Raw genomic sequence first — 24185 nt, 5'->3', positions numbered from 1 at the left:
TATTAAGTAATATAGTACAGACATTGTGAAATGTTTCACAGTATGTAGGATATTGATTTTAAGGGTTTTTTTTTTCTGGAACAAGTTGGGAAATTATTTAAGTTTTAGTTTTAGGAGAGAAGGAATCTTGTTATAAAAAATATGTTACGGGCATTTAAGGTGGTTGTTGTTGATCATCTTAAACTTTGCCATTTTTCACATTTTTATTTAATACATTTTGAAGTCTATGTTCCCAGAGAAGGGACACTGAATTTTATTTTGGATTGTACTAGATACAGATCAGTTTAAATTAAGTTTACTTAATATGATGTCTGAATGACTTTCTTTTTCTGACTATTTTAATATTAAGATATCATAAATAAAAATTACTTTATTTGGAAGAAATGTACCCTAGATTTCAAAGGAAGGGGTGGGAATAGGGTGTATTAAGCAGTGACAATGAGATTATATAAAGTTGGCTCGCCATGTAGTATTCTAAAAGCAGACTTCAGTTTTAATAGTTTCATGCATATGATAAAAAGAAATCAAATCTAGTAAAACTGAGAAAAATTCAATGGGGCTCAAAAAAGTCACCGCAAAAAAATCAGGTCATAGTATGAGGTCAGAGAAGTGAGCAGAGTGAACCTGTACAGCTACCCTGCAAGGAATTCTGGAGTCTAGAGTATAATCTAAATCCATCCCTGCACTGGCCACCAGTTCCTGTCACCTGGTTTAAATATGGATGGGGGGGGGGCTTCCCTGGTGGCGCAGTGGTTAAGCATCCACCTGCCAATGCAGGGGACACGGGTTCGATCCCTGGCCCAGGAAGATCCCACATGCTGCAGAGCAGCTAAGCCTGTGCACCACAACTACTGAGCCCACGTGCCACAACTACTGAAGCCCATGTGCCTAGAGCCTGTGCTCCACAGCAAGAGAAGCCACCGCAATGAGAAGCCTGTGCACTACAACGAAGAGTAGCACCCGCTCGCCGCAACCGGAGAAAAGCCTGCAAGCAGCAATGAAGACCCAACGCAGCCAAAAATAAAATAAATTTTTAAAAATAATAATAATAAATAAATAAATAAATATGGATGGGGACAATTTTGGGTCCTGCAGCTGGGGTTAGGACTTATAGTCTATTAATACATGCATTTCTGTAAGATAGATTTTTAGAGGTAGAATTGAAAGATTGAGGTATTAAGCATTTTCACTGCCAAATATATCTTCTATAATCATTTGCAATCTGAAATTCAAAAAGCTCTTAAAATCAAGTTAAAAAATTCTTTTTTGCAAAACTTGACCTGAAGTAACATAAGACTGTACATAGTATTGTTTTTCACACTGTGCATATTTCCCTCAGTGAGAATAGTAGGATGTTCAGTTCTGGAGCTCTGCCCCAGACCCTTTGTAATACATGATATATGTACCACATTACCTCTGTAAGATCTGAAAAATTCTAAATTCTAGAACACAGCTGGCTCCAAGAGTTTGTTTGTTTTTGTTTGTTTTTGTCTTCATTGGGTCTTCGTTGCTGAGCGCGGGCTTTTCTCTAGTTGCAGTGAGCGGGGGCTACTCTTAGTTGCAGTGTGCGGGCTTCTCATTGCCGTGGCTTGTCTTTGTTGCGGAGCACGGGCTCTAGGCACACGGGCTTCAGTAGTTGTGGCACGTGAGCTCTAGAGCGCAGGCTCAGTAGTTGTGCACAGGCTTAGTTGCTCCACGGCATGTGGGATCTTCCTGGACCAGGGCTTGAGCCCGTGTCCCCTGCATTGGCAGGCGGATTCTTTTTTTTTTTTTTTAAGTTTATTTATTTTTGGCTGCATTGGGTCTTCGTTGTTGGGTCTTCGTTGCTGTACGTGGGCTTTCTCTAGTTGTGGCGAGCGGAGGGTGCTCTTCGTTGTGGTGCGTGGACTTCTCATTGCAGTGGCTTCTCGTTGCAGAGCTCGGGCTCTAGGTGCACAGGCTTCAGTAGTTGTGGCACGCAGGCTCAGTAGTTGTGGCTCATGGGCTCTACAGCGCAGGCTCAGTACTTGTGGCGCACGGCCTTAGTTGCTCCGCGGCATGTGGGATCTTCCTGGACCAGGGCTCGAACCCGTGTCCCCTGCATTGGCAGGCGGATTCTTAACCACTGCACTACTAGGGAAGTCCCAAGAGTTTTGGTTAAGGGCTTGTACGTATGTATCAACTTATACTCCTCTGTAAGAATGCTCGTTTTCCCACACCCTCACTAACACTGGGCCTTGCTGCATTATTAATATGTGAAAATAGCCAGTGATTTTAGGTATTATTAGCTTTAGAGGTTATAGTAGTAAACTTAGATTTATAGTGTAACTTTCAGATTTGGAAGAGCAAAGTCATTACCTTAAATGACCCAAAGTCTCTGCCTTTGCACCTGTTTTAGTTACTTCCATATAGTTAACTTGGCTGGAAACTTGACAGTCTACGTCAGGTTTGCAGTTCATGTAATAGTATAGTTTGGCAGGAAGTACAATGTGATCTTCTCTTTGACATATGGATGATATTTTTGTGAGAAAAAGTATTAGTGGTTCCAGTGATGGTAAAATATATTTATAGGTTTCATGTCAACAGCACTTGACTTTCTGATTATGGAGCTAAGAGTCATCTAATTAGGAAATAGGTGATAGTTTTTAACTGTTATTAGCACTGTATATTCTATATGTTTTTCCTGATTTGTAATTCCTTTGCCATATGTTGTAAATACTGATTTCTAAATAACATTTTAAATTAAACTTTAATGCAGCTGGAATTTCTTTTGATGAATGGTATGCAGTATGACTAAAACTTAGGTGGGTTTTTTTTTTTCCTCCAGTGGGTAACCAGTTGTTCCAACGTTATTTGTTGAAATAACCCAATCTTCTAGTTTGAAATGACTTGTTTATCTTTATCATATCTAATGTCTTTTTTTTTTAACATGGATGTATTGTATTTACTTACTTATTGTATTTACTTATTTTTGTTTACTTGGGTTTATTGTAGAATTGTAATACATTTTAATATTTGTTAAGAGTATGAGGAAAAACCTGTCCTCCCTTCTCCTCAGATATCTTGGCAGTATTTGTGAATTCTTCCAGATGAATCTTCTGCAAGTTGGATTTGTATTAAATTTACACATTTTGAGAACATTCATATCTGTATAGTATGAAGTCTTCATGTAGGAATACATTTCTCTATTTTATCATGTTTTATGTTTCATTTTTCAGTAAAGTTGTATGTTCTTATAAAGATTTCTAGGAAGGAACCACTGTACAGAGAGATATGTTGTATTTATCTCCGTTACAGGATTGAACTGCAAATTTTATAATATAGTTTATGCTTTGGAAATAAACAAATTCAATCTATTTATCATATAGTTTAAGTAATTTAAATATAAAGGCTGTGTGAATACATTTAAATTATACTCCCCAAATGAGAATCTCCTTGCAAGAGAAAGGGGTTTTTTTTTCTCTTAAATTAGTCATGTATTGCTCCTAAACAAATAAGTAGGAGATTTGGCTTTGCTGGTAATTGAAATTATTTATTTTTAAAGAACTTTTAAAAAAATGTATGCTTGTTGATGTGTTCCTTATTTTCTAGAATGTTTATATTTTGTATAGAAGGCAAAGAATTAAAACCACAAATGTAATAAACTTGTTAAATTTCCCTTTTCTCATGTTTCATTTTTATGGTAATGTCTAAAGTTGAACTTCAAAAAAATATAATTCATATTTAAGTCTGCGATTTTAAACATTGTATTCTAAAAATGTACTGACCTAGATACTCTAACTGAACTTTTTCTTCTCTTTAGTTACTCCAGAGGATCCACAGAACATAGGATGTTGCCACAAAATCTACCTCGTGTATTATTCTCTTTCACTCATGAGTTGAACAACAGTTACAAATTTGAGCAAGATATCTGCAGACTGTGTTGAAAAACTCTGAAGAACCTAATTAACACAGGATGACCTGCTAGTGATTCTAAGCCTAAAAAGATACTGCTCATTAGTGAATGTGTCAATCTTGGTTCTGAATGCTGCAGATAACAGCAAGCAGAGTTTCTCCTTTCTTTATTTCTGAAGCATTCACTTGACCTTCCATCAGTAAGACTGACTTTTCTAATCTGTTCCTGGATATATTAATGGAATACAGTCATGTCCACTCAAGACGAGAAGCAGATCAATACTGAATATGCTGTGTCCTTGTTGGAACAGTTAAAACTGTTTTATGAACAGCAGTTGTTTACGGACATAGTGTTAATTGTCGAGGGCACTGAATTCCCTTGTCATAAGATGGTTCTTGCAACATGTAGTTCTTATTTTAGGTAAGTACTGTAATCTTGGTTAGTTTATAATTTCAAATGCAGAATGTTACCTTGTTTTAATCTTTTAATAGGAATTCTTTTAAACATTATTTAAATTTTTTTAAAAAGTTAGGTGTCTTAATGTTTTGCTTAAATTTTCTATTTGGGTGATATAGTGCTTGTCAAATCACCTCCTTGCGTGTGTAAGTAAGGGGCAGGCGAAAGAAGTTTTTACAAAGGATTAAATACAAGAAATTTGTTGAAATTAACTAAGGTAAAGTTTTAATGATGGGGAGGCAAAAAGGTTCAGAATACTGTTTTTTCATTGAAAGAGAAAGAAAAACGAATGGGCTAATTTTCACTTACTCTTAAGATTTTAAAATGTTAAATTTAGAAAACAGTCATTGTTTATAAATTTAAGAGTTACAGGAGGCTTAATAATAACTTGTAGGATAATTGGTACTGTTTAGACATGTTAAGGACTTTTATATCCTTTGCAAAAATGAGTTTCTTTTCTCACTTTTGGTTTCTTTCATCATTTGTGCTATCGTTTTAGCCGTACCAGACTCCCTGCCAGATTGAAATAGTTAATAATTAATGTTTTTGTTCTCTATGCCTCAGAATTTATAAGTTGATTTAGTTATTTGTTTGCTAATTACAAATAAATAAAGCTTAACTTTACATTTTTATGATCTTTTGCAACTTTTAATCTTTTTAAGGTAGGTTTCCCTTTATTATTTGTTTCATGGGAGGAAAAGAATTAAGGCGTAGAAATTCCTGTATTTGGTCTCTGCCCTTAGGTTGAATTTTTACTTAATATTTGAAAGGGACAGGGAGAATAAAGATGAATGAAATGTGGACCAGTATATTCCTGCTACAAATCTTAGCTGGCATAAGTGGAGATCAGCAATGAAAGTTATTTTCTGCTGCTCCTTAGTGGCAGCTGTAGACAGGACAAGTTTAATCTTGACTTTTCAAGGCCTACATACACGAAGGTGTAGAAACTTAACATTCCTTAGTATAACACATCTCATGATGATTATAGAAGCTAAGGCCCAAATGTCAGTTGCCTTGCTCTGCCTGCCATTGTTTCAGGTTTAGCTGTGGATATTTCATGCAATTTCAGACATTGATTTTCTTATCTTAGGAAGCTTAGCATATTTGCAAACAGTGGTTCTAGAGAATCTAATGGATCTAGAGGATGCTCAGAATCCTCTTGTGCTTCTACAAATAGAGATTCTTGGATTTCAAACCTAGAAATTATGATTCAGTGGGTCTGAGTTAGAGTTTCAGGATTTGTATGTTTAAGAGCTTCCCAGATGATTGTGATGGTCAGGTTTTTTTGTTTTTGTTTTTTCATATTTATTGACTTAGTAGATGGTGTTAGAAATTCAAGGTTATAGATTCAATCAAACCTGGGTCCATTAGTTCTCCCTTTTTTTTTTTTTTTTTTTAAATCTCTGTTTGTTTGTTTTTTTTTAAACATCTTTATTGAAGTATAATTGCTTTACAATGGTGTGTTAGTTTCTGCTTTATAACAAAGTGAATCAGTTATACATATACATATGTCCCCATATCTCTTCCCTCTTGCATCTCCCTCCCTCCCACCCTCCCTATCCCACCCCTCTAGGTGGTCACAAAGCACCGAGCTGATCTCCCTGTGCTATGCGGCTGCTTCCCACTAGCTATCTATTTTACATTTGGTAGTGTATATATGTCCATGCCACTCTCTCACCCTGTCACATCTCACCCCTCCCCCTCCCCATATCCTCAAGTCCATTCTCTAGTAGGTCTGTGTCTTTATTCCCATCTTGCCACTAGGTTCTTCATGACCTTTTTTTTTTTTTTCCTTAGATTCCATATATATGTGTTAGCATACTGTATTTGTTTTTCTCTTTCTGACTTACTTCACTCTGTATGACAGACTCTAACTCCATCCACCTCATTACAAATACCTCCATTTCATTTCTTTTTATGGCTGAGTAATATTCCATCGTATATATGTGCCACATCTTCTTTATCCATTCATCCGATGATGGACACTTAGGTTGCTTCCATGTCCTGGCTATTGTAAATAGAGCTGCAATGAACATTTTGGTACATGACTCTTTTTGAATTATGGTTTTCTCAGGGTATATGCCCAGTAGTGGGATTGCTGGGTCGTATGGTAGTTCTATTTTTAGTTTTTTAAGGAACCTCCATACTGTTCTCCATAGTGGCTGTATCAATTTACAGTCCCACCAACAGTGCAAGAGGGTTCCCTTTTCTCCACACCCTCTCCAGCATTTATTGTTTCTAGATTTTTTGATGATGGCCATTCTGACTGGTGTGAGATGATACCTCATTGTAGTTTTGATTTGCATTTCTCTAATGATTAATGATGTTGAGCATTCTTTCATGTGTCTGTTGGCAATCTGTATATCTTCTTTGGAGAAATGTCTATTTAGGTCTTCTGCCCATTTTTGGATTGGGTTGTTTGTTTTTTTGTTATTGAGCTGCATGAGCTGCTTGTAAATCTTGGAGATTAATCCTTTGTCCGTTGCTTCATTTGCAAATATTTTCTCCCATTCTGAGGGTTGTCTTTTGGTCTTGTTTATGGTTTCCTTTGCTGTGCAAAAGCTTTTAAGTTTCATTAGGTCCCATTTCTTTATTTGTGTTTTTATTTCCATTTCTCTAGGAGGATCTTGCTGTGATTTATGTCATAAAGTGTTCTGCCTATGTTTTCCTCTAAGAGTTTGATAGTGTCTGGCCTTACACTTAGGTCTTTAATCCGTTTTGAGTTTCTTTTTGTGTATGGTGTCAGGGAGTGTTCTAATTTCATACTTTTACATGTACCTGTCCAATTTTCCCAGCACCACTTATTGAAGAGGCTGTCTTTTCTCCACTGTATATGCTTGCCTCCTTTATCAAAAATAAGGTGACCGTATGTGTGTGGGCTTATCTCTGGGCTTTCTATCCTGTTCCATTGATCTATATTTCTGTTTTTGTGCCAGTACCAAACTGTCTTGATCACTGTACCTTTGTAATATAGTCTGAAGTCAGGGAGCCTGATTCCTCCAGCTCCATTTTTCGTTCTCAAGATTGCTTTGGCTATTCGGGGTCTTTTGTGTTTCCATACAAATTGTGAAATTTTTTGTTCTAGTTCTGTGAAAAATGCCAGTGGTAGTTTGATAGGGATTGCATTGAATCTGTAGATTGCTTTGGGGAGTATACTCATTTTCACAATGTTGATTCTTCCAATCCAAGAACATGGTATATCTCTCCATCTATTTGTATCATCTTTAATTTCTTTCATCAGTGTCCTATAATTTTCTGCATACAGGTTTTTTGTCTCCTTAGGTAGGTTTATTCCTAGATATTTTATTCTTTTTGTTGCAATGGTAAACGGGAGTGTTTTCTTAATTTCACTTTCAGATTTTTCATCATTAGTATATAGGAATGCAAGAGACTTCTGTGCATTAATTTTGTATCCTGCTACTTTACCAAATTCATTGATTAGCTCTAGTAGTTTTCTGGTAGCATCTTTAGGATTCTCTATGTATAGTATTATGTCATCTGCAAACAGTGACAGCTTTACTTCTTTTCCGATTTGGATTCCTTTTCTTTCTTTTTCTTCTCTGATTGCTGTGGCTAACACTTCCAAAACTATGTTGAATAATAGTGGTGAGAGTGGGCAACCTTGTCTTGTTCCTGATCTTAGTGGAAATGGTTTCAGTTTTTCACCATTGAGGACAATGTTGGCTGTGGGTTTGTCATATATGGCCTTTATTATGTTGAGGAAAGTTCCCTCTATGCCTACTTTCTGCAGGGCTTTTATCATAAATGGGTGTTGAATTTTGTCGAACGCTTTCTCTGCATGTATTGAGATGATCATATGGTTTTTCTCCTTCAATTTGTTAATATGATGTATCACGTTGATTGATTTGCATATATTGAAGAATCCTTGCATTCCTGGAATAAACCCCACTTGATCATGGTGTATAATCCTTTTAATGTGCTGTTGGATTCTGTTTGCTAGTATTTTGTTGAGGATTTTTGCATCTATATTCATCAGTGATATTGGCCTGTAGTTTTCTTTCTTTGTGACATCTTTGTCTGGTTTTGGTATCAGGGTGATGGTGGCCTCGTAGAATGAGTTGGGGAGTGTTCCTCCCTCTGCAATAATTTGGAAGAGTTTGAGAAGGATAGGTGTTAGCTCTTCTCTAAATGTTTGATAGAATTCGCCTGTGAAGCCATCTGGTCCTGAGCTTTTGTTTGTTGGAAGATTTTTAATCACAGTTTCAATTTCAGTGCTTGTGATTGGTCTGTTCATATTTTCTATTTCTTCCTGGTTCAGTCTCGGCAGGTTGTGCATTTCTAAGAATCTGTCCATTTCTTCCAGGTTGTCCATTTTATTGGCATAGAGTTGCTTGTAGTAATCTCTCATGATCATTTGTATTTCTGCAGTGTCAGTGGTTACTTCTCCTTTTTCATTTCTAATTGTATTGATTTGAGTCTTCTCCCTTTTTCTCTTGATGAGTCTGGCTAATGGTTTATCAATTTTGTTTATCTTCTCAAAGAACCAGCTTTTAGTTTCATTGATTTTTGCTATTGTTTCCTTCATTTCTTTTTCATTTATTTCTGATCTGATCTTTATGATTTCTTTCCTTCTGCTAGCTTTGGGGTTTTTTTGTTCTTTCTCTAATTGCTTTAGGTGCAAGGTTAGGTTGTTTATTCGAGATGTTTCCTGTTTCTTGATGTAGGCTTGTATTGCTATAAACTTCCCTCTTAGCACTGCTTTTGTTGCATCCCATAGGTTTTGGGTCGTCGTGTCTCCATTGTCATTTGTTTCTAGGTATTTTTTGATTTCCCCTTTGATTTCTTCAGTGATCACTTTGTTATTAAGTAGTGTATTGTGTAGCCTCCATGTGTTTGAATTTTTTACAGATCTTTTCCTGTAATTCATATCTAGTCTCATAGCGTTGTGGTCGGAAAAGATACTTGATACGATTTCAATTTTCTTAAATTTACCAAGGCTTGATTTGTGACCCAAGATATGATCTATCCTGGAGAATGTTCCATGAGCACTTGAGAAAAATGTGTATTCTGTTGTTTTTGGGTGGAATGTCCTATAAATATCAATTAAGTCCATCTTGTTTAATGTATCATTTAAAGCTTGTGTTTCCTTATTTATTTTCATTTTGGATGATCTGTCCATTGGTGAAAGTGGGGTGTTAAAGTCCCCTACTATGATTGTGTTACTGTCGATTTCCCCTTTTATGGCTGTTAGTATTTGCCTTATGTATTGAGGTGCTCCTATGTTGGGTGCATAAATATTTACAATTGTTATACCTTCCTCTTGGATCGATCCCTTGATCATTATATAGTGTCCTTCTTTGTCTCTTGTAATAGTCTTTATTTTAAAGTCTATTTTGTCTGATATGAGAATTGCTCCTCCAGCTTTCTTTTGATTTCCATTTGCATGGAATATCTTTTTCCATCCCCTCACTTTCAGTCTGTATGTGTCTCTAGGTCTGAAGTGGGTCTCTTGTAGATAGCATATATATGGGTCTTGTTTTTGTATCCATTCAGCGAGCCTGTGTCTTTTGGTGGGAGCATTTAATCCATTTACATTTAAGGTAATTATCGATATGTATGTTCCTATTCCCATTTTCTTAAATGTTTTGGGTTTGTTATTGTAGGTGTTTTCCTTCTCTTGTGTTTCTTGCCTAGAGAAGTTCCTTTAGCATTTGTTGAAAAGCTGGTTTGGTGGTGCTGAACTCTCTCAGCTTTTGCTTGTCTGTAAAGGTTTTAATTTCTCCATCAAATCTGAATGAGATCCTTGCTGGATAGAGTAACCTTGGTTGTAGATTTTTCTCCTTCATCACTTTAAGTATATCCTGCCACTCCCTTCTGGCTTGCAGAGTTTCTGCTGAAAGATCAGCTGTTAACCTTATGGGGATTCCCTTGTGTGTTATTTGTTGTTTTTCCCTTGCTGCTTTTAGTATGTTTTCTTTATATTTAATTTTTGAGAGTTTGATTAATATGTGTCTTGGCGTGTTTCTCCTTGGATTTATCCTGTATGGGACTCTCTGTGCTTCCAGGACTTGATTAACTATTTCCTTTCCCATATTAGGGAAGTTTTCAACTATAATCTCTTCAAATATTTTCTCAGTCCCTTTCTTTTTCTCTTCTTCTTCTGGGACCCCTATGATTTGAATGTTGGTGTGTTTAATGTTGTCCCAGAGGTCTCTGAGACTGTCCTCAGTTCTTTTCATTGTTTTTTCTTTATTCTGCTCTGCAGTAGTTATTTCCACTATTTTATCTTCCAGGTCACTTATCCATTCTTCTGCCTCAGTTATTCTGCTATTGATCCCATCTAGAGTATTTTTAATTTCATTTATTGTGTTTTTCGTCGTTGCTTGGTTCCTCTTTAGTTCTTCTACGTCCTTGTTAAATGTTTCTTGCATTTTGTCTATTCTATTTCCAAGATTTTGGATCATCTTTACTATCATTATTCTGAATTCTTTTTCAGGTAGACTGCCTATTTCCTCTTCATTTGTTAGGTCTGGTGTGTTTTGACCCTGCTCCTTCACCTGCTGTGTGTTTTTTTGTCTTCTCATTTTGCTTATCTTACTGTGTTTGGGGTCTCCTTTTCACAGGCTGCAGGTTCGTAGTTCCCATTGTTTTTGGTATCTGTCCTCAGTGGCTAAGGTTGGTTCAGTGGGTTGTGTAGGCTTCCTGGTGGAGGGGGCTATTGCCTGTGTTCTGGTGGATGAGGTTGGATCTTGTCTTTCTGGTGGGCACGTCCACGTCTGGTGGTGTGTTTTGGGGTGTCTGTGGCCTTATTATGATTTTAGGCAGCCTCTCTGCTAATGGATGGGGCTGTGTTCCTGTCTTCCTAGTTGTTTGGCATAGGGTGTCCAGCACTGTAGCTTGCTGGTCGTTGAGTGAAGCTGGGTCTTGATGTTGAGATGGAGATCTGTGAGAGATTTTCGCCGTTTGGTATTACGTGGAGCTGGGAGGTCTCTTGTGGACCAGTGTCCTGAAGTTGGCTCTCCCACCTCAGAGGCACAGCCCTGATGCCTGGCTGGAGCACCAAGAGCCTTTCATCCACATGGCTCTTTTGGGAGGTCTGATGTCTTCTGCCAGCGTTCAGTGGGTGTTCTGTAGGAGCAGTTTCACGTGTAGATGTATTTCTACTGTATCTGTGGGAAGGAAGGTGATCTCCGCGTCTTACTCTTCCGCCATCTTGCCCAGACCCCCAGTTCTCCCTTTTTAATGGTTATTAATTACAGATTGATTATCCATTATTGGAATGAGCTATATGCTTTAGTTGTGGATTTTCAGATTGATATTTGTAATCATAGAGTAGAATCTTTTGTGGTAATATTTTAGCAGTCATCTTGTGTAACTTTTAAACCTATGCAGAAAGTCTATCTCCATATTTTCTGAGTTGTCATCTTTATCAGGAAGTAACATGTGGGTTTATGGGTTAGGTATCTTACCCTTTTTTCTTCCTTGCTAAAAGTCTGTTTTTTATTGTATAGATAACACACTAGTCTTTAAATTCTCTAGCCATGAGGTTATTATTTATCTTTAATTGGGTTGGAATTGGTTTTCCTGAAGACCAAGAAGTTTAAGTATTTCATTAATGTTACAATCTTAAAAACAACACATTCTCTTTAAGGCTGCTGTTATTAACTTATCACTAGCTAGTTCCCTTCTTTAGCATCCTTGGTGTTCTGAGAGAATATATTCTCCCTAAAGCAAATCAGATACTAAGAAGTAGAAATAATAGTAGAAAGAGTAGTCCTATCCATGTTTGGGCTTAAAGCCATCCATCTTTAAAATCCTGTGTCTGGGCCAGTTTCATAATCCACAAGATGAAGACACTTATATATTAATTTTTCCTCCCATATATATCTTTTCTCTGGACTGGGTAGATTATTGTTACTGTATATTCCCACAATGATAACCTGATTTTCTCCCAAGTGTTCTTCAACTGGATTCTGCTTTCAGGTTTGTAGATTTTGGTATCCTTACATATAATGTTGCTATCAATCTTTATCATTAGAAATTTACTATTAGAAATTTTGCCTTTTGAAATAGATACATTCCTCCTTTGTAGTTTACCAGTTCCATCCCACTAAGAATCAAAAGAACTTCTAAAAATCCAGAGAATCTCTGAAATGGTAGTTTCTTCTTCTTGGTAACATATACACTTCATTTTAGACCCTAAATGAAGGGGATTACTTGAGAATTACTCAACACCTCTTCCACTATGGTAATTTAGCCTCCTATAATATTATGCAATTCAGTATTTACTCTTTCTTTAAAAAGTCTGTTTAAAATTTTTATAATCAAGTTGGCTAGGCTTCTACTAATCTTTGGTCTTCAGGAAGCATAGTTCCTTCATAGAAGTCCATCATTCTGGTGTCATAAACCATAGTCTAGAATAACCAGTCTCAGTGTCATCTGTATAGTCAGCTGTTCCCTTGCCCTACTTCCTCTTCCAAAGTTAACTACCTTCTACTGGCACAGACAGAAAAGCACATGACCCCTAAATCTTCCATTTTTACTCAGAGCTCCTATAGTTCTTTTCAGGTTGCTTTTGTTATTTCCCATTCTCCCATGTCACACAAGTGAAGCCAGTAGCAATTGGTGTTTTTATTAGTTTCTTGTCACATCTTGGGTATTTTTCAACAGCACTTCCTAATCTCTGTTACTTGGTTGGGTTTATTTATGGCCATTCTGTATTCTTTGGGAGGAAGTTATCAACCACCCTGATTGATGTTTTTGCCACTCTTCCATTCCCTAACTGCCTGAAGTTTAGTTGCTGTTCTTACTGCTCATTCTGAGCTACCCTAGAAATCACCAGTGCCTTCCTCATTGCTTTTGCAATGTTTGTTATCCTTGACTCTACAGTTTTTGACACCCTACCTCTCTTGCCCTGAGTAGCATTGTACTGACTGGCTTGTTCTTATTTCTCTGATGAATGTTTCTCAACGTTCTGTCATTCTTTTTTCTTCTAATTGAACTCTACCTCAGGTTGGTCATTGGGATTCTGGGTGGGTTTCCTTTAGTCTCCCTCAGATAACTTACTTGGCTTTAACACATGTCATTTTGTAGATAATTCACAGTCTACTGCATTAATGCCTGACCTTCAAAGTTCCAGTTGTATTAAATACTTAACTGATTATTGTATTACTTCCATTTGACTCAGCTGCTCACACCTCAAATTAAATATATCTAAAATTTAACTCACCTTTTTTGCAAGATTAACTGTTTTCCTTGACCTTATAATTTTTCTCTCAATGGTTAACATTTTTTTTCAGGTACTTACTTGAAAATAAACAGATAGCTTTGATTTTTTCCCTGTCTACTTCCTACTCTAGTCTATTCCGTACGTTCAGAAAATCACCGGATCTTGTTGGTTTTTTGTAAAAGCTTTTGTATCCATTTCTGCCACCCTAGCTCAGGTGGTTCTTATTTCTAATCTAGATTATTGCAGTAGCCTCAGAACCCTTTTTCCTATCTCCAGCCTTTGGCCCTTGAGGTCTGTCAGTACAAAATATTCATCCTAGAATACATTTTATTATGCTAATAAATCCATGCTGAAAACCCTTCAGTGAACCCTTCTTCACTATCTACAATAAAAAGCTCAGACTTGTATGTCTGTGTGTGTGTGTGTGTGTATGTGGTTTTTTTTTTTTGGGCCATGCTGAGGGGCTTGCGGATCTTACCCCAACCAGGGATTTGAACTCAGGTCCCGGCAGTGAAAGCACCGGGTCCTAACCACTGGACTGCCAGGGAATTCCCTCCTATATCTCATTTTAAAATCCCTCTGTGGGACTTCCCTGGTGGTCCAGTGGTTAAGACTCTGTGCTGTCCATGCAAGGGGCGCCAGTTTGATCCCTGATCGGGGAACTGAGAATCTCACATGCTGCGTGGCCAAAAAAAAAGCCCTCTGTGATCTGACTGCCACTCATCTTTCTGATGTTTTGCATGAGCCCTTATTTTCAGCAATGTCACTGGGAAAAACAGTTCTTATGTTCTACCCTGACTCACTGTTTTATCCATTTTAAAGCCTTTCTCATCTTCTTGTCCTTGAGGTTGCCCAGGCTAGTTCTTGTGCTACCCACTTATGATCACTATAGGCATTTCTGTACATGCAACAATATTCTTTGTTTTGTTTTTTATACCTCTTCCATGTATATGGGCATTTTATTTTGTATTCTCCACAACACTAATTGCCTTTCCAGCATATTTTCCTGCATGTAATTTTTAGGAAACTGTTCTGCATATTTTTAGGAAATCATTTGAGTAAATGAAATTTTTAACGGCTTTATTGAGATCAAATTTACACACAATTAAATGAATTTTAGTATATTTAAAGGGCTGTACAACCATCTTTACAATTTAATTTGAAACATTTCCATCACTTTGTGCCCATTTACAGTCACTCACTGTTCTTATCCACAGTCCTAGGTAACCACTAATCTCCCTTCTGCCTCTATATATTTGCTTTGGGGGGACATTTCATATAAATGGAATCATACAGTATGTGGTCTTTTGTATCTGCCTTTTTTCACTGAGCATAATGATTTTGAGGTTTGTGTTGTAGTACATATAATACGAGTTCCTTTTTATTGCTGAATTCCTGTATGACTATAAGGATTAAATTAATTTTGATGTTATCACTCAGAATGGCACAGTGGAATAGTTTGGTATATATATCTTTGGCACTGGATTATAATTTTCTATTGTCTCCCTTGAAAGCTTTCCCTATAAGTTGTCCATCAGCAAATACCCTAAATAAACATCCCATGTTGTCTAGTTTTTCTTTTTAGCCTTACATTTGTTTTTCCCATCTCTACTGTAGGGCCATGTTCATGAGTGGACTAAGTGAAAGCAAACAGACACACATACACCTGAGGAATGTGGATTCAGCCACCTTACAGATAATAATAACGTACGCATACACGGGTAACCTGGCAATAAATGACAGCACTGTAGAACAACTTTATGAAACAGCTTGCTTCCTGCAGGTAAGCAGTTTTTTCGGTGTCTTATAGCTATGTAATTTTTTTGCAGATTTTAGAAGGTAAAAGTTTTCTTCTCTTTTTCAAATATGTAAGGGAAAAACAATAGGATTTGATCAGCTAATAAACTTAGTTTTATGATGGGACTTGACTAAAAAGATAGGTGAAAATTTCATATTAGTTTCATATTCTGCCTAATATACCACAGGATTTAGATTTCAAGTAAAAGAAATTTTTAACAGCATTTGTTAAATTTAAGTGCTTCAGTTTTTTGGCTGAAAGCTTAGATGTGCTAATTTTTGATGGTATTTTCACAGAAAATGTCAAGATTCTTAGGGAAGTTATCAAACATAAATGTTTATAATAGGCTTGAGACCTTACTGAGCTATTAAGGAGAATTATTTAAACTAAAACAAAAAGTGATGATTGATATATTTACATACGATAAACTATTTCACTCTGTTTCCCCTTCAACTTTTTTTCTTTTTTGGCCGTGCCGCGTGGCTTGCGGGATCTTAGTTTTCCGACCAGGGATGGAACCTGGGGCCCCTGCAGTAGAAGTGCAGAATCTTAACCACTGAACCACCAGGGAATGCCCCCCTTCAACATTTCTTTTAATTTTAAGAGGAATACAAAAATGTTTTCCTCATTTTCTCCAAAGGGAGAAATAAAGTTTCTCCAAAGGGAGAAACTTTAAACTAAAGGTTAAATTCTGGGAGCACAGTTAATGATACCTAGTAGGTACTTGATAAATGTGTGCTGAATAAATGTGAATGACGCCAGTCAAATGCCAGTTTCTGGGTGTAACTCTGGGAACCAGAACTCAGTCTGTCCATGCCTTAAGTACCTGTCTTCCTTTTTAGTTCTGTATTCTTCCCCCCCCCCCCGCCCATAAATTGTGCAGTGTCCTACTATATCTATAACTCTGGGGACACGGAAGCCATGGTAGCTTCCTGGTGCTTTAGAATGGAAGACATTCACATCCTAAATCCAAACCTAAAAGGGAGAAATACCTACTGTAAGAACTGTATTTCTTCCATAGCTTATATGTTTTCATTACCTTTTTTAATTTTTCAGCAATTCTAAAAGCACGTTTTTTAAGAATTGCTAAAAAATTGAGGAATTTTAAGAAATTTGGATTCCAGAACACTGTTATTATAGTGATACCTTTCCTTATCATGTTAATGAAACCTATAGGCATATGCTTGGCCAAATGCAAAACAGGACTCTGCCTCTGGGAGTAAGTTGCCCTGGCAAGCCTGGGAATGTGGCATTTTATGACTACCAACATGGCTTTTACTATTAGCCACATGAAATGATGTTTTTATATGCCAGATTCTGTACTAATGCTTTATATAGGTTCTCATCTAATCCTTAAAATAATCACTTGTAAGGAAGGATTTCCCCATCTTATACAGGAGAAAGCTGAGGCTTAGAGAAGTAAAGCTACTTGTCTGATATTGTACAAGTGTTGACTGGCCAGTCCAGGTTTTGAATCCAAGCAGCCTGACTTCTTATCACAAACTGCTTCTAGTCAATCACTGTGACGTTGAATAAGTATAGTAGGTAGCACTTCTGACTCAACTGAGATCTACTGTTTCTTAAACAACAAATCTAGGAAAGTTAGAGTGGCTAAGATGGGTCGTTTAAATGTAGGTAATTCGTAATTGCACATGAATATATTCTTTTGATTGGTTATCCTACTGCTCCACGTAAGAAAGGAGAATAATAACTACTGTTAGGCATTGTGTATGATTTTCTGCTTCTATATGACTGTCTTGTCCATGTTGAGAAAACCAGATTCCAGCTTCTCAACAGTAATCATTTCCTGTACTGATTTACATTGTTTTCATTTGGTTCTCTCAATTACATATTTTGCTAGGCTTTAAAAAATACATAACTTATGCATGAATTAATTTCTTTCCCTTTCCCTTTAAGGCTGTTTAGGTTTTTAAGAGCCTATTTAATGTTATACTACTGACTCCTAAATAGGGCAGTTAAGTAGGCCACTGGACAGGAAGACGAAATGCAAAACTATGCATAGTCTTCTAATTTTATTATCACTGGAAGACATTATCTCTTAGCCCAAACATGTGTATCTAAAAATAAAAACTACAGTATAGGGATCTGATTAATATACCTGTGTGTTACATAAAAATAAAATTTGTCTAGCCTGCCTTTATCAGCCTTTTTTTTTTTTCCATTTTAGGTAGAAGATGTGTTACAACGTTGTCGAGAATATTTAATTAAAAAGATAAACGCAGAGAACTGTGTGCGATTGTTGAGTTTTGCTGATCTGTTCAGTTGTGAGGAATTAAAACAAAGTGCTAAGAGGATGGTGGAGCACAAGTTCACTGCTGTGTATCACCAGGAAGCTTTCATGCAGCTGTCACATGACTTACTGATAGACATTCTCAGTAGTGACAATTTGAACGTAGAAAAGGAAGAGACAGTTCGTGAAGCTGCTATGCTGTGGCTAGAGTACAACACAGAATCACGATCCCAGTATTTGTCTTCAGTTCTTAGCCAAATCAGAATTGATGCACTTTCAGAAGTAACACAGAGAGCTTGGTTTCAAGGTCTGCCACCCAATGATAAGTCTGTAGTTGTTCAAGGTCTGTATAAGTCCATGCCCAAGTTTTTCAAACCAAGACTTGGAATGACTAAAGAAGAGATGATGATTTTCATTGAAGCATCTTCAGAAAATCCTTGTAGTCTTTACTCTTCTGTCTGTTACAGCCCCCAAGCAGAAAAAGTTTACAAGCTATGCAGCCCACCAGCTGATTTACATAAGGTTGGGACCGTTGTAACTCCCGATAATGACATCTATATAGCAGGTGGTCAAGTTCCTCTGAAAAACACAAAAACAAATCACAGTAAAACAAGCAAACTTCAGACTGCCTTTAGAACTGTGAATTGCTTTTACTGGTTTGATGCACAGCAAAATACCTGGTTTCCAAAGACCCCGATGCTTTTTGTCCGCGTAAAGCCATCTTTGGTTTGCTGTGAAGGCTATATCTATGCAATTGGAGGAGATAGTGTAGGTGGAGAACTTAACCGGAGGACCGTAGAAAGATATGACACTGAGAAAGATGAATGGACAATGGTAAGCCCTTTGCCTTGTGCTTGGCAGTGGAGTGCAGCAGTTGTGGTTCATGACTGCATTTATGTGATGACACTGAACCTCATGTATTGTTATTTTCCAAGGTCTGATTCATGGGTAGAAATGGCCATGAGACAGACTAGCAGGTCTTTTGCTTCAGCTGCAGCTTTCGGTGATAAAATTTTCTATATTGGAGGGTTGCACATTGCTACCAATTCTGGCATAAGACTCCCCTCTGGCACTGTAGATGGGTCTTCAGTAACTGTGGAAATCTATGATGTGAATAAAAATGAGTGGAAAATGGCAGCCAACATCCCTGCTAAGAGGTACTCAGATCCCTGTGTTAGAGCTGTTGTGATCTCAAATTCTCTGTGTGTGTTTATGCGAGAAACCCACTTAAATGAAAGAGCTAAATATGTCACTTACCAGTATGATCTGGAACTTGACCGGTGGTCTCTGCGGCAGCATATATCTGAACGTGTACTGTGGGACTTAGGGAGAGATTTTCGATGCACTGTGGGGAAACTTTATCCATCCTGCCTTGAAGAATCTCCATGGAAGCCACCAACTTATCTTTTTTCACCGGATGGAACAGAGGAGTTTGAACTGGATGGAGAAATGGTTGCACTACCATCTGTATAGTCAGGAGTTCAGGGAGTGCACGCCTGATCTATTTGCTTTGTCATTTTCTTTGCTAAATGAGAGAGGCTATGAAAGGACTGAATATGAGTACATAAAAATCTATCTTTGATAAATTTTATTTTTATGCCCTACTTAATATTCGCATCAGTATAATATATATCGGTGAGTCTTAAGAAAGATATGCTTCCATAATATGAAATAGATTATCCAATAATTGAGAAACTTTTATGTGTATCATGAGAGCATAAAAATCTGGATTATCTAACATTGTTAGCCCTGTGTATGTACAGTTCCAAAAGTTCTCTTATTAAAGTAGTTTTCCTGTTCCTAGTGTGGTATATCGCAAATTATGCTGAGGTTATTTTATTATATGTATTTCATTCCTGTGCTTCTGTTCTGAAGTCCTGGAATAGTTTTTTCGGTGTAGTTAATTGAGCTGCACTTAACACTAATGTCCACGTTGGTATAGAAATGTTGTCTAAATCCTATAGTTGAGGAAGATCTTCCATTTTATGGTATTGCACAGGGAAAGTATGACTGCAGGATCAGTCTAACTATTAGGTGCATGTATTCTCTTTTCACTAACTTATACTTGTCTATCTAGAATACAGGTCTTCCAATCAGCTGGTCATTTACCAGGTGTGGACTTAAGTTGCTGGGCTTGCAATATGAATTGCTAGTCCCTCATTGTGCGGGTCTGTGTGGAGCTTTAATCAGAAAATGCCTCCACTTTCTGTATTACATTAACATTGGCTCATGCATATAACTACCTGCTGCTGTTGTATTTCTCCATCTATCTTAAGATTTAGAGTGGGTTAACCAGGTCATTACATCTTAATTTAATAACAAACATTACTGTAGAGTGATTGTGTATAGATATTCGTTAGCTGTCAGGGTGTGTTTTTTTTAACCTGTTGTGTGTGGGGGGTAGGATTAGAAAGGTGAACTGTTCAGGAATTCTCTGCACTAGCGGTGCAGAAGAGCAGATAACTAGTGCTGCTCTGGCATTAATCCCAGGAACCACTAGCAGTAGCGGGGTGCCGCCAATCTAACATGAGCACAGGTGCTTCATGACAAACATTACTAGCATGTTCAACTGCATAATGTTCTGGCACTGTATTTTGAATGACATTAATTTATTAAATAAATTGTATATATTCAATATCTGTTTTTCTTTTGTGATGGGAATTGTGTGCTTTTAGTTTTAGTTTTACGGGGTCAGCTTAGTTTGTTACAGGTGATTTCTTCAGAATTTTGTTGATTATATGATATTTGTCTGATTTGAGCCTTACTGTAGGAACACAAATTACATAAAAAGTAAGAGGGAAACCAGAGCCTAATGTTAAAAAAAAAAGATTTTTAGTTATTTGAATGGGCCTTGTCCTCTTTCACATATGGTTTTTTCTGCCTCAAACACTCTTCCCCTTTGACTGGTTAGCTCTCAGGTGATTATACATCCTAGTTTGTGCCTGTTTTCCCTTTCACTTTGAAAAGTGTCCCTGTTTGGATAGTAAATGATATGGTAACCCTGGTTGAATTCAGTTTACACTTCAGGTAACTTCCTCCAACTGGCTTAAAAAAAAATTCTATTGATACTACCATGAGTACCCTTTGTTTAAATCTCAACTGTGGGACTTCCCTGGTGGTCCAGTGGTTAAGACTCTGTGCTCCCAATGCAGGGGGGCCTGGGTTCCATCCCTGGTCAGGGAACTAGATCCTGCATGCTGCAACTAAAAAAAAAAAAGATCCTGCAAGCCACAACTAAGACCCAGTGCAGCCAAATAAATAAATAAATAATTTTAAAAATTTTGGGGGGAAAAAAAGAATAAATCTCAATTGTACCCCATATTACCTAATACTCGTTAAACTACCTTATACTTATCGATTGTTACCACTGCTGTGAGGGCAAGGGCTTGTGTCTACCCTATTTCTGCATCCTCAACATCTAATAATGCCTGGCACATAGTAGGCACGCAATAAAACCTGTATAAAGGCATGCATAGGTCACAAGGGGAATTTGAATTACAGTAAATCATTCAGACCACTATTTCGGAATTGTAGTAATTACTGGAGTATCTGACAGTATGGAAAAGGCTTTGTCAGTAGATTAACATCAAATGAGCTGGCATTAAAAACACAAACTTTCCGGGGCTTCCCTGGTGGCGCAGTGGTTAAGAATCCACCTGCCAATGCAGGGGACACAGGTTCGGTCGCTGGTCTGGGAAGATCTGACATGCCGCGGAGCAATTAAGCCCATGCGCCACAACTACTGAGCCTGCGCTCTAGAGCCTGCGAGCCGCAGCTACTGAAGCCTGCAAGCCACAACTACTGAAGCCCGCGAGCCACAACTACTGAAGCCCGTGCGCCTAGAGCCCGTGCTCCGCAACAGGAGAAGCCACCACAATGAGAAGCCCGTGTACCGCAATGAAGAGTAGCCCCCACTTACCACAACTAGAGAAAGCCCGCGCACAGCAACGAAGACCCAACGCAGCCAAAAATAAAAAAATTAAAATTAAAACACAAACTTTCCAAAACAAACAACAAAAAAACCCACAAACTTTCCAACAATATAAAAAGGATTTAACCAAGTGGGGTTTATCTCAGGAATGAAAGGTTGGTTTAACATCTGAAAATCACATAATATATTAACAGAATAAAGGAGAAAAATCATATCATTTCAATAGACACAGAAAAATTATTTGACAAAATCCAAGGACCATTTGTGAGACATATATATATATATATATATTCATAGAAGTACTAGAAAAAACATGGATTAATTCCTCTATAATGAGGGAGTAGGGAAAACTTTCCTAATAATAGCTCAAATTCCAGAAGTAATAAGACAAAATGTAATTTCACATACAAAAAAATAAAACTTTGGTATAGAGTAAGACACCTAAGCGCAAGACACCATAGGCAAAGTAAGAAGACAAAAAACAGGAAAAAAAACTTCAAGTGCTAGTATCTCTAATATCTTTAAAGAGCTTTTAAAAATAAAAAGGCCAAGAACTCTATCAGAAATTGAGCTTCTGAGGTGAAAAATAAACCATATAATATATGCTAAGAGAAACACACAATAAAACCAACACTGAGATACTATTTATCATGTATTAAATTGGCAAGAATCCAAAAGTTTGAATACTGTTGGTGGAGAAACAAGCACACCCATACATACCTGATAGTCCTACAAAATACTATGGTAGCTGTGGGAGATTTGACAATACTGGTAAAATAATTCTTTGATCACAGTCCTATATCTAGGGATCTCTCCCAAAGATAAACCGGCAAAAATATTTTTTAAATGTATGCACAGGTCTGTTATTCCTTATAACAGTATTTGTAATAGCAAAAAGACCAGAAACAACACAAAATCCATCAGCAATTGGTTAAATCAGGATTGGTTAAATAATGTCAGATCCATAAAGTAGATCTCCAGAATATATCATTAAAGGGCAAAGGGGAGAAAAGTGTGTATATACAGTAAAATGTACATTATTTACAAAATTTGCTATGTGTTTAAGGTAAAAAGATAAATATAAACGTTTTTAAATGGTTAACTAGAGGGAAAGGAAAACAGTATGAGGGATAAAAATACAAGTCTTCTTTGAACATACCTTGTTTTATAAATTTGACTTCGGAATTACGTAAATATTTTACATAATTATAAAACAAAATTAAAATTAAAGATTTTAAGATGAAGCAAAAGAATCTAAATTAGTATATGGGGGTGGCATAACCCCACAAAAAGGAAGTTTCAATCAACTTAAAACAGTGATTTGTGCATCCCTAGCGGAATAAACCCTAAGGAAAAAAAAAAAAAGGAAAAAAAACCTTTAACTTTTTTTAGTCACATTATTAGTGGTAGTGTTGGTATTAGTATTCTAAGACTACTGTGTGTGTACTGTGGTTAAAGCAAATGAGTAATAATCTTACCTGTTATTACTAGAATCTTCTTAGAACTGGAATTCCCTGCAGAGGAGAAAGGAAGAGTAGAAGAGGATAAGTAAAACCCTGAGTTTGCAGGGTTTTATAAATAAAACCCTATACAAATTCACAATACATTTTATTAAAAAAAAATTTTTTTTTCTCCTTTCTGTTGAACAGGCCTCAAAACAATCACCAATCCTATGGCAGTGAGCATCCTAGCCCATGGATGGTAGTCTTGAAATAATACTTCCCACTAAAGGAAACAAAGATTCTTGACAAAAAAAAAGAGGCTAATTCCAGATGTGAGACAAGAAATGTACAAGGGAGGCTATAAGTTAGAGAGAAGATGGCAGAGTAGAAGGACTTGAGCTCACCTCCTCTCATGAAAAACACCAAAATCACAACTAACTGCTGAACAACCATCAACAAAAAAGACTCGAACCTACCAAAAATGATAGTCTACATCCAAAGACAAAAAGAAGCCACAATGAGATGGTAAGAGGGGCGCTTTCATGATATAATCAAATCCCATACCTGCCAGGTGGGCGACCCACAACCTGGAAAATAATTATATTGCAGACAGAGGTTCTCCCACAAGAGGGCAAGTTCTGAGCCCCATGTCAGGCTTCTCAGCCTGGGGGTCTTGCATCAGGAGGAGGAGCCCCCAGAGCATTTGGCTTTGAAGGCCAGCAGGGCTTGAGTGCCTGAGCTCCACAGGACTGGGGGAAACAGAGACTCCACTCTTAGAGGACACACACAAGGTTTCACATGCACTGGGAGCTTGGGCCAGACCTACCTGTGGGTCTTGGAGGGTCTCCTGGGGGAGGCAGAGGTCAGCTGTGGCACACGGTGGGGGCAAGGACACTGGTGGTGGAGGCCCCAGTGAATATTCATTGGCATGAGCTCTCCTGGAGGTCACCAGTTTGGTACTGAGACCTGGCCCCATCCAACAGCCTGCAGGCTCCAGTGCTGGGACACCTCAGGCCAAACAACCAACTGGGTGGGAACACAGCCCAACCCATCAGCAGACAGGCTGCCTAAAGTAGTCCTGATCCCACAGCTGCCTCTACACATATCCCTTGACATGGCCCTACCCACAAGAGGGACAGGACACCCAGCTCCACGCACCAGTGGGCAGGGAGTCCCTCCCACTGGTCCCTCCCACCAGGACGCTTGCACAGGCCCTGGGCCAACCTCACCCACCAGGGGGCAG

General features: G+C 37.6%; 1 protein-coding gene across 5 annotated transcripts in view; it reads left to right on the top strand.

The window, feature by feature from the left end:
• Positions 1-23193, top strand: part of KBTBD2 (kelch repeat and BTB domain containing 2) — a 31670-nt gene extending 8477 nt beyond the window's left edge. For 4 of the 5 annotated variants that reach the window (XM_061198656.1, XM_061198655.1, XM_061198659.1 and 1 more), the window contains exons 2-4: positions 3782-4294; positions 15138-15303; positions 17507-20186. In XM_061198656.1, coding sequence (XP_061054639.1) covers positions 4125-4294; positions 15138-15303; positions 17507-19042 — 1872 coding nt within the window. In that variant the 5' untranslated portion in view covers positions 3782-4124 and the 3' untranslated portion in view covers positions 19043-20186. Of the gene's footprint in view, positions 1-3781; positions 4295-15137; positions 15304-17506; positions 20187-23149 lie in introns of those variants that run through there. The other variant, XM_061198660.1, reaches the window with a different exon arrangement.
• Positions 23194-24185: the final 992 nt, after the last annotated feature.

The sequence above is a fragment of the Eubalaena glacialis genome, chromosome 8 (assembly GCF_028564815.1).
Source record: "Eubalaena glacialis isolate mEubGla1 chromosome 8, mEubGla1.1.hap2.+ XY, whole genome shotgun sequence".
In the NCBI taxonomy this organism is placed as follows: domain Eukaryota; kingdom Metazoa; phylum Chordata; class Mammalia; order Artiodactyla; family Balaenidae; genus Eubalaena; species Eubalaena glacialis.
The sequence above is the reverse complement of the archived record's forward strand: the minus strand, read 5'-3'. Positions and strand labels throughout refer to the sequence as shown.